The sequence below is a fragment of the Hyperolius riggenbachi genome, chromosome 10, assembly GCF_040937935.1.
Source record: "Hyperolius riggenbachi isolate aHypRig1 chromosome 10, aHypRig1.pri, whole genome shotgun sequence".
In the NCBI taxonomy this organism is placed as follows: domain Eukaryota; kingdom Metazoa; phylum Chordata; class Amphibia; order Anura; family Hyperoliidae; genus Hyperolius; species Hyperolius riggenbachi.
In genome coordinates this window covers 101,720,337-101,745,442 of record NC_090655.1, presented here as the reverse complement: position 1 = coordinate 101,745,442, position 25,106 = coordinate 101,720,337, and the positions used below count along the sequence as shown (strand labels likewise).

The following is a 25,106-nucleotide window of genomic DNA, read 5'->3' as shown; positions in this document are numbered from 1 at the left end:
TTTCCTTTCTTAACCTTTAGTTGGACTTTAAACTAAAATATTTTGTATTTTCTGTTCTCTAAATGTTAAAGACCAAGTGGCTGATTACTCATACATGAGCTGAGGTTCCTCTTTGTTGACACCTAGGCACCATGCACTTGACTGCTAGGAGGCTTTCCTGTAATCGGCTTGTGTGTGAAGCAGTGTGACTTTGTTTTCTGACACATTTGTCTGTAGTTACATAGGATGGACAAATCTTGTGTGTGTTGAAAGGAGTCAGTAGCTATGCCTCAGTGGCACTAGTGTTTCCTTTCACACCATGCTTAATACATAGGCCTCCCACCCTTGTTTCTTTCTCTTTGTGGTCTGAAGCCCGATGAGCTTATTATGTAGATGTCGCAAGTCAGTTATGTACAAAAAATATAAAAATGATAGCATTACCGCCTAAAGGCTATAGTTAAACTTGCATTTGAAAAAGCATTTAAAGGCTGGTGCACTCCACAAGAGCTTAGCGATTTTAAAAGCTCTTGCTAATGCAGTGCTATGGGGGATTTTTACAAAATCACATCGTTACAGTGTGCACACACATAGGATAACATTAGAAAGAGCTTTTGGGGCCTGTTCTCACTATGGTGATTAGCGGGTGATTCGCGCTAATATAAACAAAAAATGTTGCGCGCTCCGCACTGTAACAATCACTACAAGTCACAAAAAATTCCTAAAAAAAATTATAAAAACCTAAAAATGATTGTAATCCACCAGATGGATTACACTGTGAAGCACTGTGTGTGCTTCACAATAACTTAATCATAAATAGAGAAACCTATACGGCGCTCAACATCCTCAATAAATACAGGAGGTAAATGCTTGGTTCACACTATAGTTTTCCTCAGGATGCAAGGAAAGTTTCCTCAACACAGTTCAAAGTCTATTTTCCAATCTCCTCAGGGGTCTGATATATTCACCATTCCTCCATATAATAATAATGATAAGCGCTCACCAGAGATCGTGGCCGACCAATTCAGATCCGCATATCACGTTTGTGGCCCAGCTAGTATATGCAGGACTTGTCGCTGTTCTCCTGATATCTCTACTCCTCCACACATGCAAACAAAGATGGATGCAGACAAATAGCGTAATACTGCATAAACATTACATCCAGGTTGTCACCACCAGTGTATCCCACAATACCAGCCAGCAGCACCCGGTGTGACCTCCACCAAACAATAGCACAAGCCTCTCATTGGATATCATGCGTGGACCAGAAGGGGACCAGCAAACAGCGTTTTACACCAAACCGATGTTCTTTAGGTTGCCAGAACCACTTTGCCTAAGACTCAGAGAGACCTCGACATGGCATAATTCCGTTTATTCATAAAAAGATTAAAAGTAGTGCACTTACAATACTCAGGTTACAATGCGCATATAAAAATCACGTGTAGCGTCTTCCTTCCTCCGTAGGCACCGCCCTACTAGTTTCGTCACTTGACTCATCAGTGGCTTGGCCTATCGGAGCTTAGAGACGCTATTTGTTGCTTCCCCCTGCATGATGCAGCCCAGTACGCTTCATTCATTCGCCGTTTGCTGCCAGCTTCCCTCTATTGATTTAGATCGTGCGCCTGGACTACGTTTCCCAGAATTCTATCGGGTTCGCTTTAAGGTAGCGTCCTGTGTGGACTACATTACCCACAATTCTACAGGTTTGGCGCAGAATATATATATATATATATATATATATATATATATATATATATATATATATATATATATATTATAAATTTTATTTTATTTTCGTATGGCCCACATATTGCAACCTGCACGGGCACCATAAAAGGTAAACCACGTGCGAGCTGCAGCAGTGGATAAATTCCCTAATTTTGTACGTTTTTTTTTTTTTTTTTTTTTTTTTTTTCCGGTTATGGATGACATCACTTCCTTCATCCTGGCTCCTTGGGCTCTCTCATATGCAATGCACTGATAAGGATAAAAACCAACATTGCCACACATATCTGTCCTATTAGTGATTTTGGGACCCTCCACATAAGTTTTCACCAAACTCTCTGCTGTAAATTCCTCGCCCGTCTGTATATACATTTGGGCTGTCTTGGTAGTGTTTTGCCCAAAACGGGGTCATTCCTCAGTAAGTTCCAATGTCGCCTAAACACCTTTTCAACTTGTCTATATTGTGAATTGAACCCCATCATCGCCGCATATTCATTCGGTATCCTCTTCAAGTTGCTAATTTTTATATACATTTTTATATAGATGTTTGAGTTTTTAATAGTTTTATTAATTGTTAATGTATTAATTTTTCATAAACCTGCTAGAAAAGCTCTGTTATGGATAACTGTGTGTGTGTGTTTGATACATAGAATATATAGATACATAGAATATATCTCTCTCTCTCTCTCTCTCTCTCTCTCTCTATATATATATATATCTATATCTATATCTATCTATCTATCTATCTATCTATCTATATATATATATATATATAATCTCATTTTTACCTTTAGGCAAACCCGATAGAATTCTGGGAAATGTAGTCCAGACGCACAATCTAAATCAATAGAGGGAAGTCCCGCTGGCAGCAAACGGCAAATGAATGAAGCATACTGGGCTGCATCACGCAGGGGGGAAGCAACAAATAGGGTCTCTAAGCTCCGATAGGCCAAGCCCCTGATGAGTCAAGTGACGAAACTAGTAGGGCGGTGCCTACGGAGCAAGGAAGACGCTACACGTGATTTTTATATGCGCATTGTAACCTGAGTATTGTAAGTGCACTACTTTTAATCTTTTTATGAATAAACGGAATTATGCTATGTCGAGGTCTCTCTGAGTCTTAGGCAAAGTGGTTCTGGCAACCTAAAGAACATCGGTTTGGTGTAAAACGCTGTTGTTTACTAGTCCCCTTCTGGTCAACGCATGATATTCGGTGAGAGGCTTGTGCTATTGTTTGGTGGAGGTCACTCCGGGTGCTGCTGGCTGGTATTGTGGGATACATTGGTGCTGATAACCTGGATGTAATGTTTATGCAGTGTTACGCTATCTGTCTGCATCCAACTTTTTTTTTTGCATGTGTGGAGGAGTAAAGATATCAGGAGAACAGCGACAAGTCCTGCATATACTGGCTGGGCCACAAACGTGATATGCTGATCTGAATTGGTCAGCCACGATCTCTGGTGAGCGCTTATCATTATTATTTATATGGAGGAATGGTGAATTTATCAGACCCCTGAGGAGATTGGAAAATAGACTTTGAACTGTGTTGAGGAAATTTTCCTTGCATCCTGTTGGGGGCAGAACTGGCCGACAAATGCACAGTTCAGACGTCCATCTGAAAGATGCCTTATAGAGCAGCCTACCGTGCTTTATTGTTCACATCAAATACAGCAGAGCATTTAAAAGATGCAATGCACACTAATACATTAGTGGGAATGAATATACTCTTTATGCAAAATTACATATGCTTGAGGTCTTCAAAATGCATGGAATTACAGAAAGGCATGCAAATGCATTTGGTGTGATTTGGACCTTAGTGGGCTGTTGGTTGTGACAGCAGTCAGGCATCACATCCGCATCTTACACTAAGAAAAATGCTTCCACCTTGACTCCTTACCCCCCTTGCCGGTCTCATCCTCTTTCTCCTTTTTCTGCCCTTCCCTCGTTGTCCTCATCCCACCCTTCCAGCGCTGGGTTTCCGGTTCTAATCCCAGTCAGGGCACTATCTGCATGGAGTTTGTACGTTCTCTCTGTTTCTGTGTGGGTTTCCTCAGGGCACTCCAGTTCCTCCCACATCCCAAAAACATACAATTAAGCTAATTGGCTTCCCCTAAAATTGTCCCTAGACTACAATACATGCACTACACATTACCTATGACTATGGTGGGGATTAGATTGTGAACCCCTCACAATCAGTAAAGAGACAAAACCATATAGTCTGTACAGTGCTGTGGAAGAGGTTGGCACTATATAAATACTAAATGATAAATGTTGTTTTCTTTACCGTATATGTGAAGAAAAACATTTTTATTGAAGAGAAAATGGTACAATGTATCAAAATGATTATTCGCAATCACATTAAGCCATCAGTAAATTAAAGGAAAGGTCGTCCCATAGACATTCACAATACAAAGTCAAAGTTTATTTTTTTTCCCCTCTAAATGTTCTTCTCTGAACCCCAACAGTGTGACAGGACTAAAGACTAAATTATCCTGTCTAAAGAGGTCAGTTTTAAGTAGCTATAGATGTATTTATGTATGAGGGAAAAGCTGTACACTTTAGGCTCCTTGTACACTTCGACCTTTGCGTCGAGAATACACTTGCGATACAAGATACAGCGCTGGCAGCTTATTTGATAATGTATGCTTCACTGTACAGTTGTGCTCCACTGTTAAGGTGCGATTGAAATGAAAAACAATCGCATTGCAACAGCAAGTAAGAAGTGTAAAAGGGGCCTAAATGTGTGTTAGGTTTAATTTGCATTATGTTACGGTTATAGTGCTGGCTTTCTCAACGCAGTACTCCCATACCCCCAACAGTGCATATTTTGCAGAAAACAACAAACATGCACAGGTGAGGTAATTTGTGTCTCAGCAGAGCTCATTAATCACTTCTGTGGATTTACAGGAAACATGCACTGTTGGTAGTACTTGAGGACGGACCTGAGAAACCCTGCTCTATAGCATATTCGCATAGTATGGTTACTATGTACCATTGCAGTATACACTGCACTCAGTAATAGTTGTGTACCATTCTGACCAATAAATGGCATGCTGCATGCAGGGTTTGAATTAAAGTGTTTATCCAGTCTCCATTGCAGCTTACTCTCAATATAACGTATGTTATGCAACACACACAGTGTAAATCGAACCTCTATCTATGCACTGGAATAACTATGGATGAAAGTGATGAATGGGAGAGATTAGGGTGCTCAGAAAAATAGGGCCTTGCCATCCTCCCTTCTGATTGCTGACTATGACTGTCACACTCTACTAGCAAGTTGTACCGTAGGTTTAACCCATTCAGGTTCCGTCGTTTTCACGCGAGAAATGTTCACCTCCCATTCATTAGCCTATAACTTTATCACTACTTATCACAATGCACTGATCTATATCTTGATTTTTCCGCCACCAATTAGGCTTTCTTTGGGGGGTACATTTTGCTAAGAGCCACTTTACTGTAAATACATTTTAACAGGAAGAATAAGAAAAAAATGGAAAAATGCATTATTTCTCAGTTTTCAGCCATTATAGTTTTAAAATAATACATGCCTCCATAATTAAAACTCGCGTATTGTATTTGTCCATATGTCCCGGTTATTACACCGTTAAAATTATGTCCCTATCACAATGTATGGTGACAATATTTTATTTGGAAATAAAGGTGCATTTTTTCCATTTTGCATCTATCACTATTTACAAGTTTAAAATAAAAAAAAAAATAGAAATATTTCATCTTTACATTGATATTTAAAAAGTTTAGACCCTTAGGTAAATATTTACTTTTTTTTTTTTTTTTTTTTATTGTAATGGTTTTTTTGTTTTGTTTTTTTTATACTAAACATTTTATTTGGGTTCTTTTGGGAGGGTGGGAGGTAAACAATAGATTTATAATGTAAATGTGTGTTAATTCTCTTTGTTTTTTTTTTTCAGGTGTAGTATTACTTTTTGGCCACAAGATGGCGGCCATGAGTTTGTTTACATGACGTCACTCTAAGCGTAGCACGCGCTTAGAGTGACGCATCGGGAAGGAGACGGCCAGAAAAAGCTCAGCTTCCGAGAGAAGCTGTCGCTTTTTCAGCGGGGGAGAGGAATCAATGATCGGGCTCCATAGCCCGATACATTGATTCCTTGGCTACCGAATCCGCGGCCGGGAGTGCACGCGCACGATCGGCCGCGTTAGCGCGCGGTAGCGCGCATGGTTCCTGGACGTAGAAACTACGTCCAGGAACCAAAATAGGTTAAGCTAGGTTCACAGTAGGGCGTTGCGGTGCTGCCTTATAAAGTTTTATAACGCAGCTTACCACACTGCAATAAGAGGTCTATGCGACGTTCACAGTGTGACGGCATTGCATTGTAGCGTTATGGTAACGCACTGCTGCAGTGCGTTACCTCTAAATGCACATGTTGCCAGGTACAGGAAAGCATACTTTTATTGCCTGTATGCGCTGGTAACTCAGCGTTAATCTGCTTTACCACCAGTTTTTTGTGGTGTTGCATTGTAATATTGCGTTGTGACTTTACAACTCAACATCCTACCGTGAACCTAGACTAAGACATTCTCAAAGGTTCCTGAGGAAGAGAATCTTTGAATTGATGCTGTAGATAGCTTACTCTTTTTTTACCAAAACTGCAACATTTTATACACCTTTTTGTACATACTTAAAGGACAACTGTAGGGAGGCTGCCATGTTTTTTTTTCCTTTTTGTGCAATACCAGTTGCCTGGCAGCCCTGCTGATCTATGTGCATGCAGTAGTGTCTGAATCACACCAGAAACAAGCATACAGCTAATCTTGTCAGTTCCGACATTAATGTCGGAAACACCCGATCTGCTGCATGCTTGTTCAGGGTCTATGGCTCAGGCTCTATTCACACCTGCGTTTTCAAAACGCCGGCATTTATTTCCGGCGTTTTGCAGGAGTGATTTTTTTTTCCCGCAATTTCACACGAAAAAAATCACTGAACACTGCAGTGATTTTGGCGCGAACTCGTTTTGCGCTTCTGTAGCACTGAAACGCGATCGTCTGGAAATCGCCTGAAAATAGTGCAGGCTACGCGTTTGTGTTTGGCGTTTTTGCCCGTTTTTGGGTGATTTGCGGCGATTAGCGCAAATCGCCCAAGTAAGAACAGGCCCATAGGGTTTCATTACGATAGCGCTTTTAAAAGCGCTAGCGCTTGAGCCTTTTGCCGAAATCGCGGCAAAACGCTCTAGTGTGAATGGGGCCTCAAAGTATTAGAGACAGAGGATCAGCAGCACAGCCAGGCAACTGGTATTGCACAAAAGGAAAAAAACATGGCAGCCATCCTACAGTTGTCCTTTAAGTCATGATATCGCACATAAAAATCGAAAAATGTTTTGTGGAAAAAGTACACTTCCATCCTTTTGCGGTACAAATCCAGTAGGAGTATAGTCTTTTGATGCTGTGTTGTTTTGATGGTGGAGTTAAATGTCTCATTCTTCATGAATTGTATCATTTTTTTCCAGACTGTACGTGGAGGAATCCTCGGCGTCCCCGGAGAAAAAGATAACGCTCTTAGAATACCTCAGACAGCTGTCCAGACACCGCAACTTCCTCTGGTTTGTGTGTATGAATCTGGTGCAGGTGAGAGGATGTGAATGGCTCTTTGTTCAGTGATGAATTATTAGCACTGCCTCTGTACCACCTCACAGCAGTCAGGGAGATGATTGCAATATCTCTAACAATAGATATTGCCTGGGAAACTTCAGCAGGGGATACAATGAAACAATTCGTTACATCTCCAGCCAGTACCTACATGCAGAGCCTGGTCATTTTAAATTAGGTGCTACTTACGGCCAGCAGCTTGTGAAGAAGAAACCTGATCTGAGAGGAATGGGAAATTGCATTTGATGACTCCTAACAATGGAGAACATACAATTACTGCAGAAGAATGAAACAGCTGACGACACAATAGGGTCATAGTTATCAGTGATTTCAATCATCCAGCCATTAACTGCGATATTGAACCTACTCACTGTAGAAGACTCAGATTTCTATCAACACTACAGAACAATTACTTCCCTAAAATGGAGATTTACAAACTGCCTAATAAATCAGAACCACTAGGGCTGTGTAATGCTGGGAATACATGGTTCGTTTTGAACCGTGTAATCGAGCCGCTGATGTTCGATTGATCATTTCCGACCTGTCCGATACCCTGCCGGATCGATTCCCCGCTTGATACCGCGGGACAATAGTAAAAAACGAAAATAAGATAAGAAGCCGCCCGCGGGGACGAGCGGGAATCTATCGAGTGGTCGATACACGGTTCAAAACAAACCGTGTATTCCCAGCATAAGGCCCAGTTCACACCGAAAACCTCTAGCAGATCTGCAAAACGCTAGAGGTTTTTGAAGCAGATTTCAGAGCGATTCTAGGCATGTTTTTTAAACATGCTTAGCATTTTTGGAGCGTTTTTGTGTAGCAGATGTCAAATATTGTTACAGTACAGCTGCTACTGAACAGCTTCTGTAACAAAAACACCTGGAAAACCACTCTGATCTAGCGCTTTTCAGAGCGGTTTTCCACTTTCCTATACTTTAACAATGAGGCGGAAACGCCTCAGAAATCTAAAAAAATGCTGCTGCCCTCGAGTTTGTGTTTGTGGAAAAAACAACCTGCTCTGATGTGCACCAGCCCATTCACTTTCATTAGCCAAGCGGTTTTCCCCCTGCAAGCGTTTTAAAAAAACGATCCAGAACCACTCTGGTGTGCCCCAGCCTTATATGTATAAGCTATAGGCTCACGATACACCAGTGGTTCTGGATGTGTAGCAGTTTTTAGGCTTAGTTCACACTACAAAACACTATACTTAAGCAATTGCAATTTTGCAATGCGATTTTCAGAGTTATTCTGAATTATTGTGCATTTCTGCACATTCCTTTAAAGCGGACCTGAACTCAGAACTTCCTATCTGCTCTAAAAGATAGGCAACAGCATAATAACCCAAAAAATTGTTACAAATTTCTTTGATACGAATCCTACAATTAATCTGCAGTGTGCCTACTTCCTGCTTTCATGGAAGCAGACATATTGTTAACAAATTAGCAGCTCAGCTGTGGCAGAGGAGATTCCTAAGCTGACACAGCTGAAAGATCACATTTCAGTGGTGATTAGTCATAGATGAGAGGGAATTAGACAGGCTAAACTCTCTAAATACATACAGGTTGATTTTTCCATCTATCCTGTACAAGAGTTCAAGTCCACTTTAAATTGAATCACTCTGAAAAATACTACCTGCAGCATGTAAACAAAAAGGAACTCCCATGATGCACCATGTCTGCTGAGTGAGGAAATATGGAGACTGCACATCAGGGGCTCTATATGTGTTCTTGGCTGTCCCAAGACGTAAAGAAATGTACATATTCACATACTGAAAACAAGCAATGCATCATGGGAGTTTCTTCTTTCTCATATAAATCTAATTAATTTAAAATGCCTTTTGAGGCAAATTTATATTTGAATTAAATGGTAACCAAACCAACCAGAAAAAATACTCTTCTTGATTTGATCTTTTCCAACAGAGCAGATATTACGGTACATCAAATATGCAAGTTGGGTAATAGAAATCACAATATGGTAACATTGGAGCTGGTATTTAGCAGAGTTGCGAGTAAGGCCACATACACACATCAGACCAGCGTCTTTTGAAAATGAAAGACCACAGACCAATTTTACCCCCTTCCATGTAGTATGAGAGCCATACCTACACAGTCTATTCTATGGAGCTGAACTCCCCATCAGAAAAAAATCTTTGCAAGATGCTGCACACACAGATGCTGTACAGACACAAAAGATCAGTATCTGCAAAAGATCTGTTCCTGCAAATTGCATTCATAGTCTATGAGATCTGCAGATCATCATACACACCTTGTTTAACTGACATTCATCTGCAGATCAGACAATCATCCGCAGATCTGAAAATCCATCCTGGTGGATCTGATCTGCAGATGAATGTCTGTTAAACAAGGTGTGTATGAGGATCTGCAGATCTCATAGACTATGAATGCAATTTGCAGGAATGGATCTTTTGCAGATAATAATCTTTTTAATGTCTACAGCATGTTTGTGTGCAGCATCTTGCAAAGATTTCTGTCTGATGGGGAGTTCAGCGCCATAGAATAGACTGTGAAGGTATGGCTCTCATACTACATGGAAGGGGGTAAAATTGGTCTGTGATCCTTCATTTTCAAAAGACTATGGTCTGATGTGTGTATGAGCCTTTAGGCAAGGGTCATACCTATGCAAATCCGCAGCGTTTAGCTGCAGACATGAAAGGCATGCAGGATCACATGGTGCTGAAGTTTTTTCCGAAGGAATATGCGATTTTACAAAGCGGTTGAAAAAAAAAAAAAGTACAACCTGCACTACTTTACCATACAACGCATGCGGTTTTCAATGTAAATCCATAGCTACTTTAAAAAAAAAACAAAGGCTAGTTAAAATCATTTGCAAATGGTCTGCCATTCCCACTGATGCAAATGCGATGCCTCCCGGTGCAGTATTTTTCATAATTTAACGTTATGAAGTGACGGAAGTGACGTTTTCGCCGCATCCCCAATGCAGGTTAAGAACTACATTACCGTGCAGCTTCTGTGTCAATTTGTAGTGATCTGCGTCAGCTTGGAAGTCCTGTTAGTCTATGGCGACTCGTGGATATGTAAAAAATTACCAATGTCGATGGCCAGACAGGGAACACCGCACAATAGCGCAGTGTTTCCTGAAAAATGGACACGTATGGGGCAGCCTTTTTCTCCTACGTCCTTTTTTTCCTGTTCCGTATATAGGGACCTATTTTAGAAAAAAAAGGGGTGTGTGTGTATATATATGTGTATATATATATATATATATATATATATATATATATATATATATATATATATATATATATATATATATATATATATATATATATATATATATATATATATATATATAGCACTATTTGTCGGCAATTTTTTTTTTTTTTTTTTGTAAGTAAAACACCCCTTTGTCACCTGTAAGCTTAGCAGCGTCTTTGCAGCAGCCGGGAGCTCTGCGAACCTGAAGCAAAGACTCCTACATTGATTGTCCTCGTGAACAGAAGCCCATTAGTTCTTGTTATCTGGAGTTTTGTTGAGCTGATGAATACACACTTTGTTTTTAGAGGTCAAGTTCTGTAACGTGGGATAACGATAGGACTCTATTACAGTATGTGTTGCTTAGCTTCTGTTTTTGTTTCACAGGTTTTTCACTGTCACTTCAACAGTAATTTCTTCCCCCTCTTCCTGGAACACTTATTATCTGACAGGATCTCCGTTTCCACAGGATCTTTTCTACTAGGTAAATATCACCTCCTCCAACTAGATGCTTGTGTATTCATTGCAGTATGTAAAATAAAGAGGGCCTGTGACTGTCTCTGATGTATAATTTTGCGCACCTTTAATTTTAGACTATTCATTTGAGAATAAAATGATCCTGCCACTATAAGGGGGTTTCTTTTGTTTATTTTTTTTAAATAATATTCAGATTTTTTTTTAAGAAAGCAAAATTTCTTAAAGGGACTCTGAGCAGTGCAAAAACTATGGAAAGATGCATTTTAAAGCTTTCTTTCTCCTCTTTCCAACGATATATAAACTGCCACCCTACGCCTTTTAGTTTTCGCTATTTTCGCGATTGAAATTGCCGCGGCCGTGATTTCGATCACGAAAATAGAGAAAACTAAAAGGCGTAAGGCGACGATTTAGGGGTCGTCAGAAAGAGAGCTTTAAAATGATATCCATCTTTCCATAGTTGCATTGTATTACACAGGGTGACTTTTTCTCAAACTCAGCAGCTCCCTTCAGCAGAATGGAGCTGCTGATCATCTGTCTCTAATACGTTTAGCCATAGACACTGAACACACATGAAGATCAGGTGTTTCTGACAAGATTAGGTACAGGTTTGTTTCAGGTGTGTTGTTAAAGAGAATCTGTATTGTTAAAATCGCACAAAAGTAAACATACCAGTGTGTTAGGGGACATCTCCTATTACCCTCTGTCACAATTTCGCCGCTCCTCGCCGCATTAAAAGTGGTTAAAAACAGTTTTAAAAAGTTTGTTTATAAACAAACAAAATGGCCACCAAAACAGGAAGTAGGTTGATGTACAGTATGTCCACACATAGAAAATACATCCATACACAAGCAGGCTGTATACAGCCTTCCTTTTGAATCTCAAGAGATCATTTGTGTGTTTCTTTCCCCCTGCAGCTATCTTCCACTGAAGTGTCAGGCTGTTTCTTCCTGCAGAGTGCAGACAGCTGTGCCTGTATGTAATTCCTCAGTATGGGAAAGCCCAGCCAGCTCAGAGGAGGATTTATCCAGCTTGTAAAAGATAAGAGAGAAGAGAGAAGCTGCCCTTATCTAAATAATAGACAGGCAGTGTGCAGAGAGGGGCCTGGAGGAGGGAGATGCATCACAGAACCACAACACTGAAGAACTTGGCAGCCTTCCAGACACAGGCTGACAAGTCTGACAAGAGAGAGATAAGTTGATTTATTACAGAGATGGTTATAGTAGAACGTGCTGCAGTAAGCCAGAACACATTAGAATAGCTTTTGGAACTTGTAGGATGATAAAAAACAGGATGCAATTTTTGTTACGGAGTCTCTTTAAAACACCACTGACCAGGAAGATTAGCAGGACAGCCAGGCAACTAGTATTTTTTAAAAGAAAATTAATCTGGCAGCCTCCATATGTCTCTCACCTTGGGTTCCTTTTTAAAGTGGGATTGCCACCATAAAAATCAAATTGCAACAGCAACTGGTCTGAGTGTATTAAGTGATAAAGATGCTAATCCTGCATTGAAAACTGTTTCTGCTGTTATGGTTTGGAGTTATCACATACCTTAGGAGCACTGGCCCTTTAATTGTCATTTCCAAACAGTTGCATGCTGGGGGGGGGGACTTTTTATCTATAATATATTCCTCCTCTTCCCTTTATTTTCCCTTCCTTCTAATAACCTAAGACAGTGCAATTCCTAGTATAGACCTCCGTGAGACTGTCTGTCTGAAGACTCTGGGAGGAGGGCGGGTAACGAATACACAATTAGCAAAAACAGTGAGGGAGGAAATTATGTCAGGATTAGCTTCATTCAAAGGTAACCAAGATGGAAACTGTATAGAATAGGATTCTCTGCTTTTCTCTTACAAAAGTCACAGGAATCATAACGTGGACAGTGCAATACATCTGTTATGTAAGAAGAACTAGTATTTATCTACTTACGTGTTTGTTTTTTTTAAATTTATTTCTAGGTTAGCATGGGTGTCTCTTGTTCTTTAAGGCGTGATTAAACTTGCCATATTACCCTGCAGTAAGTGAAGTGTGCTTTGCTGAAAGCGACCCCATAGATGGGCCGATCTGTGCAGTTGTACAGGGTGAGGGTGCTAAGTTACTGAGGGGCCCCGAAGTTGGGGATTTAAACGTTATATTAACTACAGTATACTGTCAATACAGCATGAACTTAGATGCAGTTGAAGTGCAGACTTCCAGATTGAATTCAGAAAGAAGCCATGGTTCACTTGCTTGGCTGTTGTGAATGGGTTTCTCTTCTCCACGGAAATGAGTCTGTGATCATCCACCACTGTCTTCCATAAACGCCCAGGTCTTTTTGAAATTGCTGAGTTCACCAGTGCTTGCTTGCTTTCTCAGAATGTACCAAACTGTACATTTACTAGTGTGAAGAAACGTTCCGTTTTCTCACTGCCCCCACTGCATCGCTTCAGCTTCCATTTCTATTCCGCTGGGCTCAGCAGTCTGAAAAAATTGCTGCAGAACTAAAGTCTCGGTCCATTCGGCGGATCGTGCGGAACAGATCCGTTTGAAAGGACAGATGTGAAGGGATCCATAGGTTAACATTGGACCAATTTGCATCCGTTAGGATCTGTTCTGATCCGCGAACAGACTGTTATGTTTTTTTACCGCCAGTTTGAACCAGCCTTACTGTAGCTCCTAATACCACCATTTTAGAAGGGGCAGTCACTCTTTGGGAACCAAATTCCTCTGTCACTCTTTCTTAATTGGTCCCTCTTTCAGGACTGATCTACAAAGCCATCTTAAAAACAAAAACAAAAAACTGAGCCCAGGACATACATTAACACATCCATGTTAGCTGGGCAAGGCCTCTAATCTCTGTGGACTGAACATTAGAAACTGCATTTCACCCATAGTATTATTACAATAGGTCCTACAGGAATGTTAGTAGTCAGTTTTGTCACATGATAGCAGATTACTTCTTTATAGAGTCAGTATTTTTAAGAAATGTATTTAGTGATTAGTGGGCACATGGAAAAGTACAGCATGTTTACATAATCTTTCTTTTTTTTCCAGGAATCTCTTATATAGCACCACATCTAAACAACATGTACTTCCTGTCGCTGTGCCGGAAATATGGCGTCTACACTGTTGTGAGGTGGCTCTTCATCATCAAGCTGCTCCTCAGTCTTTTCATGCTCCTTGCTGGGCCCGAGAGGATATATCTACTATGTATATTCATAGCCAGGTGTGAAACTTATAATACAGATCTTTATTGTCTCTGTAGTGTATATATTGGCTTACCAGATCCTCAACATTATATTTTTATACAAACTATTAGCACTGTAAGGGCACACAGTAGAATACAGAAAATTATTCAGTATACCCACTTATACCTTAATTTTCCTGGTTTCAGCATCAGAAACAATTCCTATAGCTATATATTGTTTAATGTATGTAGCCCTGCCCTCCCAGTGATGTTAAGCCTAGACTGATTGGCTATGTGCTCTTTTTTCCCAGTGCACTCTAGGAGACCGGGCCCATATGCAATTCACTTTTTCACCTAAGTTTTCTCCTGGAAGATCATTTTTCATTTTCTCTGTACCTTGATGCTGGCCACGTCATGCCAATTGGCATGGCCGTAGCAGCAGCCCCAGGACCACCTAACGCACGTGCATCCCCGTTTGGATGACGGAGCGGAGCGATCGGTGTTAGGAGACTGTAAGATGGCGAGACCGAGGTCTATTTACACGGTACAGCGCTGCGATCTATTCCCCTGGGAGACATAGGAGTGATCGGCTGTCATAGGCTGATGCCTATCACAGCAGATCACGGTGATTGGCTGGCGGGCCTTAAAAAAAATAAACAAAAAATTGCTAAATTTATTTGAAAAATAAAGGAATAAATATTTAAAAAAAAAAAAAAAACATCCTGGGAGCGATCATAGCCCACCAACAGAGAGCTCTTTTGGTGGGCAGAAAAGGGGGTGGGAGGGGGCTTTTTGGAATCACTTGTGTGCTGAGTTGTGCGGCCGTGAAGCATTGAGTACGGTTTTAAATACTAGCCCCAGGAAGAAAAACATTGTAATTTTTAGATAAATTACGTAAATTTCATAGGCAAGTGGGGTCCTATGTTATTATTTACAACAAAAAACTGAACTGGTTTGTCTTTTTTCTGTTACAGCAATCGTGTTTTCACAGAAGGAACCTGCAAGCTGTTGAATCTGGTCATCACGGACTTGGTAGATGAGGACTTTGTCCTAAACCGCAGGAAGCAGGCTGCCTCGGCACTAATGTTTGGCATGGTTGCCTTGGTGACTAAACCTGGTCAGACCTTTGCCCCTCTGATTGGCACATGGCTGCTCTGTGTCTATACAGGTATAGATTAGGATCTTTAATGCTTAAAGAAAATGCTTTTCTAGGAAAATCTATTTTATCAAAGGGTCTGTTTTTCTTAATTTAATGTTCTAGCTGAGCCAATCATATATTGTTAGGCTCTGAGACTGATATTGTATATAGGTGGACAGAATTGCACCACTGAGAAGCTGGTCTTAGATATCTTTCTTGGCCTGTTCACACCAGAAGCATATGAAAACCTATGCTTTACATGTGTAGTGGTAATAAACCTTAACACACTTTGCAGTAATAACAGATGTGCAAACCATCTAATTACTAGCAAAAAAAAACTAAACCTGGGCTCTCCACCCTTGTAGTCTGACCACCCTCATAATGTCGAATAAAAAGGCATTTCACAATGATGTGGATGTACCTGGCACTGGTAAATCCAACTGGATATATGGTCCAGAAGAGTGCAAGTTGTTATACAGTGGCTTAGAAAAGTATTCGGCCCCCTTGAAGTTTTACACATTTTGTCACATTACTGCCACAAACCTGAATCAATTTTATTGGAATTACACATGAAAGACTAATACAAAGTGGTGTACACGTGAGAAGTGGAACAAAAATCATACATGATTCCAAGCATTTTTTAAAAACCAATAACTGCAAAGTGGGGTGTGCGTAATTATTCAGCCCCCTTTGGTCTGAGTGCAGTCAGTTGCCCATAGACATTGCCTGATGAGTGCTAATGACTAAATAGAGTGCTCCTGTGGGTAATCTAATGTCAGTACAAATACAGCTGCTCTGTGACGGCCTCAGAGGTTGTCTAAGAGAATATTGGGAGCAACAACACCATGAAGTCCAAAGAACACACCAGACAGGTCAGGGATTAAGTTATTGAGAAATTTAAAGCAGGCTTAGGATACGAAAATATTTCCAAAGCCTTTAACATCCCATGGAGCACTGTTCAAGTGATCATTCAGAAATGGAAGGAGTATGGCACAACTGTAAACCTACCAAGACAAGGCCATCCACCTAAACTCACAGGCCGAACAAGGAGAGTGCTAATCAGAAATGCAGTCAAGAGGCCCATGGTGACTCTGGACGAGCTGCAGAGATCTACAGCTCAGGTGGGGGAATCTGTCCATAGGACAACTATTAGTCATGCACTGCACAAAGTTGGCCTTTATAGAAGGGTGGCAAGAAGAAAGCCATTGCGAACAGAAAAGCATAGGAAATCCCGTTTGCCACAAGCCATGTGGGGGACACAGCAAACATGTGGAAGAAGGTGCTCTGGTCAGATGAGACCAAAATGGACATTTTTGGCCAAAATACAAAAAGCTATGTGTGACAGAAAACTAACACTGTACATCACTCTGAACACACCATCCCCACTGTCAAATATGGTGGTGGCAGCATCATGCTCTGGGGGTGCTTCTTTTCAGCAGAGACAGGGAAGCTGGTCAGAGTTGATGGGAACATGTATGTAGCCAAATACAGGGCTATCTTGGAGGAAAACCTCTTGGAGTCTGCAAAAGACTTGAGATTGGGGTGGAGGTTCACCTTCCAGCAGGACAACAACCCTAAACATAAAGCCAGGGCAACAATGGAATGGTTTAAAACAAAACATATCCATGTGTTTAGAATGGCCCAGTCAAAGTCCAGATCTAAATCCAATTGAGAATCTGTGGCAAGATCTGAAAACTGCTGTTTACAAACGCTGTCCATATAATCTGACTGAGCTGGAGCTGTTTTGCAAAGAAGAATGGGCAAGGATTTCAGTCTCTAGATGTGCAAAGCTGGTAGAGACATACCCTAAAAGACTGGCAGCTGTAATTGCAGCAAAAGGTGCTTCTACAAAGTATTGACTCAGGGGGGCTGAATAATTACGCACACCCCACTTTGCAGTTATTGATTTGTAAAAAATGTTTGGAAATATGTATGATTTTCGTTCCACTTCTCACGTGTACACCACTTTGTATTGGTCTTTCACATGGAATTCCAACAAAATTGATTCATGTTTGTGGCAGTAATATGACAAAATTTCGAAAACTTCAAGAGGGCCGAATACTTTTGCAAGCCACTGTATATCCAGCTGGATTTAACAGTATTGTAAATAGCGTTGTGTCCAAACCTTTACAGCACAAACCACAAATATGTTAATATACTGGAGAGAGGGTGATGAACTCCCGGCATTGCTGCTTTATTCAATTATATGCAAAGGCTACAAACCAAAGTGTGCATATTATTATTATTTATTTATTTTTCTTTTCTTCTCTTTCCTCTCTTTTTACTTTTTTTTTTTCGCATACAGTCAGCAGCTCAACAAAAGCCATGTCCCAACCTGTTAACTTGGCTTAATCAGAGACCTCCTGTAGTTGGGAGTAATTTGCATCATAGTTTGCGTTAATCTATGAACATCTTTATTATATGACAGACTAAGCTAAAAACAAAAAACAAACACTAGATCCTCAGAAACCAATCCCACCCCCCCTCTACCGCCCGAAACCTGTTTTAGACCCCCCCATCCTCTTCCCATCCGCACCTCATTACTAGCTACAAGGGCCTATTGTTTCCTTTACCGTAGCAAATAGACACATATAAGGCGGTAGATAACTCCCACCCCTTCTTTCACCTCCTACTTCATTCCTCTTACCACATCCATTCATCCATGTAACCATACATTCACCCCATCCAACCATCCATTTATTCCGGGACTGGCCTCTTCCACCATTAAATTCAAATTATAACCTACTATTCCATAATATACACGTTTCTTTCCCTATTCTACAGGTAGGTTGTGTTCTATCTTCTGCTTATTCTACCACCTCATTACCTATTTCAAAAGATAAAAGACCGAGAGCCCAATATAGTGTAGTGGGTATTAGTACAGGATGAAACGTATTATGAAACGTAAGTATTATACTCACAAACCAGGGTTGCCTCTGAAGCAACCACTGTAAAGGCAGGTGGGGAGAACAAGCCTGTCCCCACTCAGGAGTAAAACGTCGCTCTCTGTAGATAGAGGAACTGGTAGGGTAGGTCACCCTTCCACCAAGGGTGGATTTCTAGATGCGTAAAGGTGTACAGAGGCGCCGAAAGTATAAAAGTAGCTAAAAAGTTAAAATGTTTTGGTTGTGGTGGTGGACCAGCCAACCATAAACGGACCAAAAGGCTGTCGATTTTCAAAACATATATACAGTTTATTCAACTACTAGGAGTAATATTCAATTACTAGGAGTAATTGAATAAACTGTATATATGTTTTGAAAATCGACAGCCTTTTGGTCCGTTTATGGTTGGCTGGTCCACCACCACAACCAAAACATTTTAACTTTTTAGCTACTTTTATACTTTCGGCGCCTCTGTACACCTTTACGCATCATTACCTATTTCGTCCTCCAAAATTGCTGTCATCTCAGTTGCCCATTCTTGAACAGATGGTGCTCCTTGTGTTTTCCATAATTTTATAATAAGTTTCCTCGCAACCGCTGTTCCCAAGATCAACAATGACTCCCACACCTGACCCAATCCTTGAGTCCCATCCAGTACTCCTAACAGGGCCCCCATAATATCGATGGTTAATTGCTTAGTAAATTTAGTTTTCAAAAAATGTTCTACCTCCACCCAAAAATTCCTCACTATAGGACATTCCCACATCATATGTACCAAAGTACCGCGTTGATTAGTACACTTCCAACATATATCATTTGCTATTAGGCCACTACTTGCCATCCTTGCCGGTGTAAGATACCATCTCGTTATGAGTTTGTATTGCGTTAATTGAGTACTTGTATCCGAAGTAATCCAAATTGAGTGGAAGATCTTATCCCATAACCTCTTATCCAGTTTTAAGACCACCTCTTTTTCCCATTTGGTCACATATGCGGGCAATGTCCTATGTGAGATCTCATCTAGTAAATTATTGAACTTTGATAGCGCCTTTGATAGTCTAAATTTTCTCAAGAACCACTGTTCGTATGTGTTTATATCCTGTCTTAATGCTACGTTTTTTCTTATATACCCTCTCCAGAAACTAAAGAGTTGTACTTTGCTAAAGGCTGTTAACTCTCCTCTATCTAAAACCGATATGATATTTAGTTTTTTACAACCCATAATGTGAATAAGTCTTATATCTGTATCTAATTTATTGGCCCTACACCAGGCTCTATCTCTGGCTGGAGCAAAATCCGGGTCAGCTGCAAGAGTCATCATTGGGGAGGGACCTTCACTAAGGTTCTATTGCTTAATTATCCCAGAAAAGATTTCTAATGACGGTGTCAACAATGGGTGTGAGGTAGATAGAACAGCTCGTTTAATTTTTTGTGGTACCCATGATTCAAATGACTCGCGGCGCAGATCGCCACCCTCCAGTCTTACCCAAGTTCTACTATTATCATCAATTCTCAGTTCTAATACCCGTAGCAAGTGAATACCCACATAGTATCTATATATATCCAGAGCAGCCAAACCCCCGTACCTCTTTCCTCTCGAGATCATGGAATACGACAATCTGCGCCGAGTCCTAGACCAAATGAATTTTTGTAATATGGCACTACATTCCTCAAACCACCTAACTGGGAGGAATATAGGCACACACTGCAATCAGAACAGTATTTTAGTAATCGCAATTCTTCCCAGTATATTAAAAATTGAGCGATCCCAGTTTTGTAATGCCACTTTACTTTCACTCAAAATATTCCCAAAATTACAGTTGTACAGATCCTGCGAGTGTGCGCATACATTCACCCCCAGATATCTGATTGATTTTTTTTTTTCCCATTGGAACCCAGAGTACTCCTTAATAGCTTCCTTTGTCTGTGACGAGCAGCCCAAATCCAAAACATATGTTTTTTGTCGATTTAGTTTGTAGTTAGTTTCTTTGCTATATTCGATAAACAAGCTCAGACATTTTTCCAATGAGCTTTTAGGTTCAGACAGAGTTAAGAGTATGTCGTCCGCATAAGCTATTATCTTAACCTCTTCATTTCCCACTTTAATACCTTTTATCTGAGAATCCAATTGTATATTCCTGATTAGTGATTCCAGACAGAGATTGAACAGCACCGGGGAGAGGGGACAACCCTGTCGTACCCCATTTGTTATCCCAAATGGTTCTGAAATATAGCCATTTACTTTTATTCTGGCTGATTGATTATTATATAATTGAGCTATTTTAGATATAAATAATGGCCCTAGTCCGATCTTCTTTAATGTGTTCATCAAAAAAGATCTTGACACTCTATCAAATGCTTTCTCTGCATCTATTGCTAGAAGTATTGCTTCTTTTTTACTGTCTCTAAATCTATGTGCGACATTAATGGCTGTATAGATATTGTCTTTCATATGCCTATATTTCCTAAATCCTGACTGTTGTTCCCCCAGGACCAATTCCGCCGCCTCTTCCAATCTATTTGTTAATATCTTAGAGTAGATCTTAATATCACAGTTAATGATGGAGATCGGGCGAAAGTCCGAACAGTTCAAGAGTGATTTGCCCTCCTTTGGTATTAAAGAGATTATAGCTTCATTTGTCCTATCAGAGAATATCATCTCACGACCATCTTCATTAACCATTGCACAAAAGAACGGAGCTAAGGACTCTGAAAATTGTTCAAAGACTTCCAATGGGAATCCGTCTTGCCCCGGGCATTTCCCCTTAGCAGAAAACTTAATTGCTCTCAGAAATTCTTCTTTCTCTATTGGGGCCTCTAGTGACTGTTTTAGCTCTTTAGTGATATGTGGTATGTCAGTTTTATTTAAAAAAGGACACTCATTTTCTGTTCCCAAACTACTGTTTAGATTATATAGCTTTTGATAATAATGTACAAATGCTGTACCTATCTTTTGCGTTGAAAATTGAAGATCACCCCTCTCATCCTTTATCTTTTCAATAAACACTGTATTTTTTTCTTTTTTTAGTAAGGATGCCATAATTTTTCCTGATCTATTCCTTCCAATTCGGTATTTTTTCCTAGTATCTTTATAATATTTTAGACATTGATCATCTAATAACTTATTAATCTGAGTTCTGACAGTATTCCATTTTGACCGGACAGGTTCTCCCGGACTTTGTTTGAGAATTCTTTCTAATTTATTATACTCATCCAATAACTTATTAAGCTCACTTTTTTTTCTCTTGTTTTCCTTGCGTTTATTTTAATAAATATGCCTCTTAATGCGCATTTTAGCGTGTCCCATAATAAACTATGTGATATACTGGGGGAGCAAATAAATTCAAAAAATTCCTTTATAGCATCTTGGATCTCTCCTATAACCTCTTTATCTTTTAGTAAATCTGTCTGCAAACGCCAGCTTTTGGGACTATGAATTTCGCTAAAACCGTTTATGGACAGTCTTACTGGGGCGTGATATGAAAAGGATCTGTTACCAATACTTATATCCACTATATCTTGGAGTTGGTCCTGGGGGATCAAAAAATAGTCAAGTCGCGAGAACATATTATGCGTTTCAGAGTAATAGGTATAATCCTTAATTCCCAGATTAAATATACGCCAGGCATCAATCAATTTGTGAGATTTTATTAAGTCCAGGCATACATCTTTCTCTTTTTTTGAAATATTCCCAATCCCCCCGGTGCTATCCATGGTCCTATTGAAGTCACCTCCTATAATAATTTTCCCTTTCCCCCTCTGTTTTACTACACCCAAATTTTTTTTTTATAAATTTAGTTTGTCCTTTATTCGGGGCATAAATATTAGCCAATGTTACTACATGACCCTCAATTTTACCCAGTACTATCAGATATCTAGCTTCCACATCTTTATATATCTCTTCTGTCATAAAATTTAATTTCTTATGAAAAATGATCGAAACGCCTCTGGTTTTTTTAACTGAATTTGCATTGTTTATGCAGGTCGTGTATTTTTTATTTAATAGGGATGGGATCTTCCCTTCTTTAAAATGTGTCTCTTGTAAGAAGCCTATATCAATATTGTTTCTATTTAATTCTTCTAAGATTCTACTCCTCTTTAATGGCGAGTTTGCACCTCTGACATTCAATGTTTCAATTCTTAGAATATTCATTTTTATTTATTATAGAAAAGTTAAAAAGTGATATAGAGGCCAGACCCGGTTCATACATACTAACCATTCATTGCTCATGCAACCAACAGCAAAGTCATTATCAAATGGTCGACCGCACCAGATTTCTTTAAGTGGTCGACGTGTGTCTCTTAGACACTCTTGCCCACGCATTGATCTTATGGATCTCAATGTGTTGGCGATAGCTAGGATTGCTACTACCATGGAATGGCGGGGATATACTACTGTACGCTCTTAGAGAGAGAGCGAGAGAGAGGAAAAAAAAAAAAGAAAAGAAGAAAGAGAGAAGAAAAACAACAAAATTTTGTCGGATAGGTAAGGGGAAGACTCCTATCTACTAGTCAATTCTTAATCAAGACAAATTCTGTGGTCTTTCCCATCCCTCTATTTTTACATTGTCTAACCCTAAGAATGATAGCACTTCGACTAACGGATCACCATCTTGGATAGAGAAGCTTTTTCCATCTACGGTGATGAAGATTGATAGGGGGAAGCCCCATCTATAGCGACCTCCCTTTTGTTTTACAGCCTCCAGGATGGGCTTTAATAACCGTCTTCTTTGAATTGTTCGTATTGAATTATCATGAAACAGTTCAATATTGTATCCTTGATACTGCAGCAGCTCCTTGGTCCTGGCGGCATTCATCAATTGCTCTTTTTTCTTAAAGAAATGTATTCTACATAGTACATCAAAGCTTCTACCTGTGCTGATAGTTCTTTCTTTTCCTAACCAATGCACTCTGTCGAGTTCAATAACTGCCGGGGTTTTTTCTCCCAGAATCTCTGCAAACATGTTTTGCACAGTAGCATGTAGGTCTTGAGGGGGAACTGTTGCTGGAATTCCCCTAATCTTGATGTTGTTCCGTCTCCCCCTATTCTCCAAATCATCCACTTTACAGCTTAAGGTCCATAACTGCTGTTCTTGTGCCAGTAATCTTTCTGACAGACGTTTAGTATCTGGGCCTAGTGACTCCACCTCTTTTTCTAGGGCTTCCATTCTTTCTGTTATTCCTGCAATTGCTTCCTTAATTGGTCTCATTTCTTCGACCACTGCTTCCTTAATGGCTGTCTGTACCGTTTCCACCATTGTTGATTGAATCCCTATTGAGAATTCTTTTAGAATTTCTCTCATTTTTATTTCAGAGATTCCTTCAACCTTTCTTTCTCCTTCTATTAAATTAGTCTCTTCTTGTTTTGTCTGTTTCTTGTTCGGGGTTTGTATTTCAGCTGTTTGTATTGCCTTCCTCTCCGTACCTCCTGGACTAAGGGCTTTGCATGCTTCATTTAATCTTCTAATATGAGTATTAATCTCCTTTGGTGTAACCACACCATGTGCCCCCATCAATAAGTGGGGGGAAGATATAGTTGCTCTAGTCTAGGAGGTGTAACTACTTGTTTCGTCTGTTTAGATTGACCATCGTTCTTAGGGCTTGAACTGAACCCAAAATCATTTAGGTCTCTTTCCTGCTGATTAGCCCTCGTTCTGTTTTTAACTACTTTTGCCATGCTAGAACTTATGTATCTCAGCAACAATTCAGCCTCACCCGGCAGTTGCTATAGCCTCCTCCCACTCCATTGGTATTTTAGTTCTTAGGTCTTGGGTCTCCTTGAAATAAAGATTTAGTAAAGAGACTATTTTAGATCACAGGATCAGTGTCTGAGGAAGGCCTTTCCTCTCTCCCTTCCTCTCTCCTCCCGCTCTCTCCCCCTCCACCGAGTAGCTAAGTTAAGTCTCTAATACTTCAAAAGATGGATAGGGCAAAGCAGTAGGCGATAATAATAAGAAGTGATAGGTAGTAATAGGTAGTATATAGTGCTGCTGGGAAAAAAGTATGTTAATCTGAGTATATGGAGATGATGTTTCTATCTGTTAATATCTGTTAATATTTAAATCAGATTTTTAATCTCTCAGATCCAGCGATACACACCACAGCCGTTAAAACAGCACTACCAGCTCACACTTGCTCACATCCACCAGTCAATATAAATTAAGAATCAGGCAGTACCGTATTGCACCAAGGTACCATATGAACATATAAGAGCATATAGGGGCACGTAAAAATATAGAAAAACACCCCATAGGAGTCTAAGGAGAAGGAAGGAACAAAACAAAAAAGAACAAAAAAACAAAAAAAAACAAAAAAAAAAACCATACAGTCAGTTTGCAGGGTGGTTCTCACACCGCCTCAGCGTGTCAGCGTGTCAGCCGCGATAGACCGGCGTGCTCGAATCACTGCTCGGGTGGCTACACAGCTGGCTGAATATTTGACTACCTAGTTGGTGTCTAGCACTATTATCTAGCACTATTTATAATGAACACCATTCATTGGGTAGTGCCAGGTACCACCCAGATATCCTGAATGCAACGACTATAGTGCTTGTATCGACACCTACAACGCTGCAATGCTCAGCAAGCAAACAAGGGTATTAGGCAAATGTATTAACACTTACAGCGCTCAGCAAGCAAGTGCATTAAGCACCCACAGTGCCCAATCACAACACAACACCTCCACAGTGCCCTCACAGCCCCATAGCCTCCCCACCAACAGCCACAGAATGTATGCAGATATTAGACAGGTACTAGGTACAGATACAAACACAGATATAGATGTTAGGCAGGTAGCTAGGCAGCTACTAGATACTGATACTGCTACTGGTACTGGGTAAGCACCAGGCACTAGGCACTAGATACAAGTGCTGCTAGATACACG

At 40.2% G+C, this 25,106-nt stretch overlaps 1 protein-coding gene across 5 annotated transcripts in view; it reads left to right on the top strand.

Moving 5' to 3' along the window:
• MFSD13A (major facilitator superfamily domain containing 13A) overlaps positions 1 to 25,106 on the top strand; it is a 53,106-nt gene that overhangs the window by 22,289 nt on the left and 5,711 nt on the right. For all 5 annotated transcript variants that reach the window (XM_068259394.1, XM_068259392.1, XM_068259396.1 and 2 more), the window contains 4 exons: positions 7,188 to 7,305; positions 10,947 to 11,043; positions 14,069 to 14,240; positions 15,176 to 15,369. In XM_068259394.1, coding sequence (XP_068115495.1) covers positions 7,188 to 7,305; positions 10,947 to 11,043; positions 14,069 to 14,240; positions 15,176 to 15,369 — 581 coding nt within the window. The remainder of the gene's footprint in view (positions 1 to 7,187; positions 7,306 to 10,946; positions 11,044 to 14,068; positions 14,241 to 15,175; positions 15,370 to 25,106) is intronic.